General features: G+C 36.0%; 1 protein-coding gene across 1 annotated transcript in view; it reads left to right on the top strand.

Annotated features, from left to right (window-relative positions):
- LMO3 (LIM domain only 3) overlaps positions 1–7,556 on the top strand; it is a 434,186-nt gene that overhangs the window by 156,702 nt on the left and 269,928 nt on the right. Inside the window, exon 2 of the mRNA XM_069106149.1 lies at positions 6,863–6,912. Within this exon, the coding sequence (XP_068962250.1) occupies positions 6,894–6,912 (19 nt within the window). The 5' untranslated portion in view covers positions 6,863–6,893. The remainder of the gene's footprint in view (positions 1–6,862; positions 6,913–7,556) is intronic.

Below are 7,556 nucleotides of genomic sequence, written 5' to 3'. Positions count from 1 at the left end.
AAGGAAGGAAAGAAGGAAGGAAGGAAGGAAGGAAGAGCAGTTCAGCAAACCTAACTGACATGACTACCAAGTGTGATTATATATTCAGCATTATATACCTGTAGTCTCCTGAGAATTGCAATAAGTGGGGAAGGCTGAACACTATATTTTAAGAAGAACTTAGTCAAATTAGAATATGTTCAGAGGAAACTGATCAGGATGATAAGTTCTATGAATACAAAGATTGTATAAGATTTGCGCCAGTTCATGTAGAAGAGATAAATAATAAGTATGATACTTATCCCTGGAGTACAGAACTAGAGCAATGGATAGAAGAAGCAGAGCCTATATTTTGGTTTAATGCAAAAGAAAACCTCATAGTACCTCTGGGATAAAAGATTATGTATTCTGTCATTCAAAGACCTTTTCAACCTGTCTCCTTCCTACTTTTTTAGTCTTCATTCACCTTGATTCCCTCCCATTTTCCATGTATTCTATGATCTAGTGATCATGACTTTCTTATTGTTTGCCACACAAGACACTCCATCTCCCAACTCCAGGCATGTTCCTGGCTGTGCCCTGTGATTGGAAAACTCTCCCTCCTCATCTTTGCCTTTGGCTCCCCTGACTTCCTTCAGCCCCCAGCTAAAATCCCATTTTCTATGAGAAGCTGATCCCCCGATAGTATTTATTTTTTCTCCCTTCTATTGATTATGTCCAATTAACCATATATTCATCCTGTTTGTAAAAAGCTGTTTCACGTTACCCTCTGTTAGACTGTAAGCTCCTTGAGAGTAGGGACTGTCTTGCCTTTCTCTGTATCTGCAGTCTCAGCACAGTGCCTAAAATCTAATAGACGCTTAATAAATACTTATCAAGGGATTAGTATGGCCTGAGAGGAAACATAATGTTTGAAACTAAATGAAGTAGACTCTAATCCCAACTTTTCTGACTTCTGGCTATGGGACTTTGTCCAAGTCACTCAGCCTAATTTCCCTTATTTATTAATGAGGTTGAACTAAAATGGTCTCAAAGGCATATTCCAGCTCAGATTATGAATTTAATAGGACAAACCCTTCTTCATTCTGGTGACTTTACTTCTATCAATACAGTAATCATTCTATTAATATAGTCTAAACTTTTATTGACCACCATGTCAAACCATGCATTAATACTGAAATCTACATAACAGAACATTTTGGGTGTTGTCTATCCATAATTCTTCCATATTATTACTAATATATATGATTTTTGGAACTTGAATGTAAGATATTTTGCTCATTATTACACGACATCTTATTGGACATCATTCTCAATGGTTGAAATCTATTTTGATCATGACAGTCATTTAATGGTATCTATTCCTCCCTTTAGATCCCACTTTCTCTTAACAATCTATACATTGCCCTTTTTGAACACAATATATTTTTTTTGTAGGAGTCTGGGTGTTTGTTTGGACAAAAACAATCAATAAAAGTAACTTTTGTCAGATCAAAGGCTGAAGCTTGAGCAGAAGTTAGAGTTAACAAGATCTTTGCCATTTTTCTTGTTGTTTGCCTTGTTTACATTTATCTATAGAATCTGTGCATGGATACATTTTAGATCCAGAACTAAAGTCCATATGGGTATCCCCATAAGAAGAAATTGAACTAGCAAAATATCTAAAATAGAAAGGACTTTTAGAGTTCAACTATTTTGAAGAAATATTTAAACATTTACTATATGCCAAACACTACTATTACCATCCACTGGTAATAAAAAATTTAAAATGAAATAGTACTGGCCTTCAAGTAGCTAATAACCAGAAAGTAGTTGGAAAGAATACCAACAATTCGGATGATGCAGATAAAGCTTCCTACAGAAGGTAGCCTGAAGACAGAAATATAAGAAGATGGAGATAAATTAGTGCATTTCAGGTATAGGGCATGACATATGCAAAGGCATGGAGATGGGATATAGAGTATCAAGTACAAGGGGCCATAAGTAGACATTTTGGCTAGACTTTAGGATACATGAGGGAGAGTAATAAGAATTAGTTGTGGAAGGTAGGTCAGGGATAGACTGTGAAGTGTTTTAAATGCCACACAAATGAGTTTGTAATTTATCTTAGAGACAATAGGCAGCCACTCAAGATTTCTGAATAGGGGTATGATATTGTTAGATCAGGGTTTTAGGAATACTGACATAGTAGCTACTTGGAGGACACTGTAGGTATACAATAGATAAAATTGGACAACTGATAGAATATAGGACATGAGGGAAAAAAGGAAAAGTCATGAATTACCATAAGGTTTTGAATCTAGGTGACTAGAAGGATAGAGGGATTTGGAAGATGGAGCATGGAATATAATGAGTTCCATTTGGAAGAAATGGAACATCCAGATAGAAATGTCCATTAGGCAATTAGTAGAACCTGGGTGTAGTATTAGAGTCACTCTTCCAAATTCAGTGATCTTCCCAACTAACCATGCATGTTAATAACTTTTTTAAAACTTTAAACATTTTTCTTTCATTTTTATTAGAAAGTTTTTCAGTACAAAATACAAGGGAGAAATACTTTTATGGTCACATTTTCTGAGACATATTAATCACAGTAATTTCATGGTTCAGCCTGCCAGAATTGCACTTCAGAGTGGGAGGGGCAGGGCCCACTAAAACCAATAACATAATGTGAAGTCTTTAAATTTCATTAAGTAAAACATTTATCAAGTATATGAGATGGATAGATAGTAGCATGGAAACAGTGGACTTGAACTTGGACAGACTTGGAGAGATAGTGGAGGATAGAAAAGCCTGGCATGCTAGTCCATGGGGTCACAAAGAGCTGGACACAACTGAAGAACCAACCAACAACAACAAAATGGCCCTATCTAGGAAAGTCAGAATGTGCATCAAAGGTAAAATGTTTATTTCCTTCACCTCCTTTTAAAACAACTAAAATTTTTTTGAAGGTTAATTCAACCTCTTTGTCCCCTTCCATAGTTCTATATTAGACTTTTAATCACAGTATTCTAATTACTAGACAAAAGCCTGTTCTTAGATTTTGACTCCAAAATCACATAGCAACTCCCTTTTTGAATAGAAGAGGTACAAGATGATGGGATGAAATGTGATATAGTCAGTTATTCCACCAAAATGTTTATTTACTCAGTCTTATTTTTTTGATTTTATATATTTATGATTATGAGACTGAATAAGAATAGTTCATTTATACTTCAATTTTCTATTTGGATTTTGGATTAATTCCTTATATTATTAATATTACCATCTGTTGAATAGACTCAGGCCTTAGAGTCAGAGCAATGTAGGTCCAAGTCCTACTTTTGATGCACACTGGTTGTGTGTGTGTGTGACTCTCAGTAAGTCATTTACAGTAGTGACATGGAGAAATAAATTTGCCCAACTGTATTAGTAGAGTATCACATTTAGTAGCCATTAGAACTCCCTAAACAAACAGAAAACACCCTTCTCCAAAGTCATTAAGAACAAGACCCAACAATTTTACTTCAGTAAAAGTTTTAGACCTTCAAGAATTTTAAACTCTTTAGCTAGTCTAACTCTCAATCTATAGTTTCATTCTCCAGTGCTTAAGCATAAATTCAGTCAGAAGCTTCTGACATAGATTTTTCTTAAACAACACATTCAGTCAACATTTCTCGTGTAGTTAAAGCATTGGAGATATTCACCAGAATTCACAACAAAGAGTAGACAGGTATTACAACAGAGTTAAGACTTTCAAATTTAATTTTGTGCAGCTAGATTCTACTGATATCACAGGTTTACACAGAAAAATTGTGCATGGGAGAGGGGGCACAAATAGCAGCTGCCAGAAAACCATGCCCACTTCCTTCTTGCTCTCTCATATGTGGATTCCAACACTTAGTACAATGCTTGGCACATAGTAAACACTTAATAAATGCTTTATCTATCTATTTACTGTTCTTGCTAAACAATCTCAGTAAATGCCTTTTGCTTACAGCTAGCTAAGTCTCCTGATCTGTTCATTGAAAACATACTGGTAGGGTGCTAATGAACTATGTTAGGATTATCCTGTAGATCATAAGGTAGCAGCCAGGCTACATGCACCCAACTCACAGACAGGGAGTCCAAGTTGATAGCTGGCGGTGGGAGGGGGCATTGTTAGCCCAGAGGAGATGCTGCATTAATGCAAATTAGCAAAAGTTATGTCCTCCATTAAATTGTCCTTGAATGTTTCTGTATATTGATATGCCATCTAGTTTGGAAGACAAAATACAGAGGAAAAAACAGACTTCAGGGGCCTGGGTTCAAGTATTCCATTCCTGTCCCAGCTTTCCTACTAATAAATTGCATGAAAATAGGCAGGTCTTGTGGCAGCTTAATGTTTCAGGTCTCTAATAGGTAAACCAAACTGGATAAATTATCTGATTTATCTCTTCTAAAACTTATTATGCCTAGATGTTCGATTTTGAATCAGCATTTAACTACCTGCTCTTAATTCTCCTCTCTCTCTATATATAGATAGATAGATAGATAGATAGATAGATAGATAGATAGATAGATAGATAGATAGATAGATATAGATATATATACATTTGTTTTAGAACTGTTCAGCTCCTTCATGTAGCCTAAGTGATCCTTTTCCTTAAGGATAGACTAAGTTGATAGATCTATTGATTTTTTTCCCCTCCCAAATATTGTATAAGCTAATTATTAAGAGCCACCTAGAAACATGCCAGTATTCAAGAAGCCAAAGGGGAGCTGCCCCTCTAATTCAATGAAGGGCTGAATATTGGGTGTTCCCAAAAGTGCTCAATAGATTTAAGCTTTAATAGCTTAAAACTGAACTAAGATTTTGGGGACACTGTATATTTCCTATAGTGATACAGTATTAACACCTCATTATCATGGGGTTATATACTGGATCTCTCATTTTATTATTATACCTTGAGAAGCCAGTTCCCCCACTATACTTAAAAAGGAGAATATTAAAGAACACAAAAATCTAAGGGCCAAAATGTGGTTTCAAAAAGAAATTATGGTATACAACAATAAGTTGGACAACATTTTTATCGTTAAATACCTGAATTATATTGTTTAGAATAGAGACAAGTTAAAATGTGTAAATCATGACAAACCCCAGTTGATACTTTTTCTAAACCACTACTAAAATTTACTGGATAATGTTAAAACCTTTTTTTTAAATTACAAAATGCAATACCATATGAGAAACAGTATGTACTTTCCCTTTTTTCCTTTAATTGGGACAAATACATTTTTCTTGCAAAGCCAGTGTAAATGAGTCCTTTAAAAAATGTTGATCTCATGGTTCCTCCCCTTCATTCTAATTCTTCTATACAATATGACTGATGTGAAAATATGTTTAATAAAAAATGCAAAAGTAGAGCCTATATCAAATTGCATGCCGTCTTAGGGAGGGGGTAGGGGAGAGAGGCAGAGAAAATTTAAAACTTATGGAAGTGAATGTTAAAAATTAAAAATAAATTAATTTTTTTTAATGTTGAGTAAGAACTTGAATTTGAGGTGAATCAAGGTGCATGTTTCATAAAATTGCTTGAAACTCATTTAGCAGCTTAGTAAGACAAGATGAGTTAAGTACATAATATTTGAGTTGTACTTGTATATATAAGTTCTCCTTTCCACAAGAGCATCTTCCTTACATGGGCAACAAAAGTGGAGCAACATGGGTAGCACTGCAATGCCCATATGCCGTGCAGGGGTGGGCTGGGATATTCCAAGCACAATTAGAAGCTACCATGTGGTACTATGAACTCAAGCCACTCCAACTGTCAAGCCTGCTGCCTTCCCTGTGTCTTTAAGCATGAGTCCCCTGCATATCCCTTTGTACATGGTGAAAAGACTAGACTGAATTTCCCAAAACGCCCAAATTACTGTTAGTGCTTTAGAAATAAGCCCAGGCTCTCTCTGATCTTGCTTAGTCTAGGGTCGACATTATATAAATGTTACAATTTATTTAATGAGTTTACTAAAATGGTTCACCTCCCATCTCATTGGGATACTGATTTTCTCCCCAACTTTATGTAACCCAAAGGATTAAACACTGACAGTATAGATTAGAGAACAGTCACAGAAAAAGAATAAAAAATAAAAGCTATATTAAAGCCCTAGGTGTGGCTACATGCAGTGGCTTTGGGAAAAATCTGAAATGTCTATTCCCAAGCATTAGCAGCTGTTGCTATTAAGGTCTGTAGCAGCAAGCACCCCAACCGTCCCCAGGGTGGCTGCCAACACAGGTTCTTAGATCTGCTTTGCTAAAGGAAAGCAACTCACAATGGGTTAACAAGCTTACTTTAATCAGTCAAACATATATTGTTTACCTAGTTCAGGGGGAAAAGGTCAGCATCCCGAACTTCAGAGTATACAGACAGAATTATCAAGACAGAGAAACAGATCAAGTAGACAGGTTTCCAAACTGTCCAACCGTTACATCCATACCAAATCAACATCTGGGTTTTTCAAAGCCGGGGGGCTCTCAACACCAGAGTCTCATCTGATCAAATCACGGAACAATTCTCAAAGTGAGCCCCAAAACAAAGCCTCAAATCAGGGTTTATATAGCCTTCTCCTGGCTCAGAGAATGTAACAACCTTCTGGACCCACTGGCCAATCAAAAAGTATCTACTGAAAAACAAGTCTCCCACCCCAGGCTCCAGGTACACTTTAGCCTAGGGGCAGGGAAGATCTTAAAAATTTACATTCCCATTACAAGGTCTAAGATCTTGACTTGACTTATGCCAAGGAAATAAAAAATCCCAGAGGCCTACCAAGTGCCACTTCCCCTCCATTTCTATCTCCTCCCCACCCCCGACTAATATCAGAGTTACCACAAGACAATTGACAATCCTCTTTTTGATTTCTCTAGGGACAGAGGACACTTCTAAGTTGATCATCATATGACATCAAGAATCACAGGTATGATCTCCACAAGGTCTCTGACATCTCTAATAGCACTCTATGCTGTCCCCAGGTGTGGGGCCTATGATCAATCATATCAGCACCAGTTTCATTGAATACACTGAGAGTCTCAAACAGGCTTCTTGAATTATTCTCAGAATTTTTTTCTGCCTTTCTCATAAAGTACTTAACTGCCTTTGTTTTAAATGTCCCATTATGTCACAACATTAGGTAAACTTATTTCCCTTTAATGCCTCCAAGATGAAAACAATTCTGGAAAATTATAAGGAAAGAAAATCTAGAATAAAATCAAAATTATATTTGAAACTAGTGTTTCAAGCATCAGTTGGATTCAAAAGGTTTTTGTTTTGTTTAGTTGTTTTTTTTTTATTTTTATGCTTAATGGTCTTTTACCAGAAGGAAACCTACATCTTCAGAATAGTATATAAAATATAATGGTTGCATATGTTTGTGTGCAAGCTATTTTGACCAAAGTGGCAAGGAATAACAGAATGAAAGAGTTAGAAATGATTTCCAGGAACCATCTAGACCAACCTACATCTGAAAAACAAAATTTCAAAAACATCCACTCTAAAACATAACAGACAAATGGTCATACAGCCTTTTCTTGTACCTACAATAAGAGAAACATACTACCTACC

The sequence above is a fragment of the Petaurus breviceps genome, unplaced genomic scaffold (genome assembly GCF_028583685.1).
Source record: "Petaurus breviceps papuanus isolate PSGF00001 unplaced genomic scaffold, PetGlider_PUasm1.0 78, whole genome shotgun sequence".
NCBI classification, from domain to species: domain Eukaryota; kingdom Metazoa; phylum Chordata; class Mammalia; order Diprotodontia; family Petauridae; genus Petaurus; species Petaurus breviceps.
This window is presented reverse-complemented; position numbering and strand designations above follow the sequence as displayed.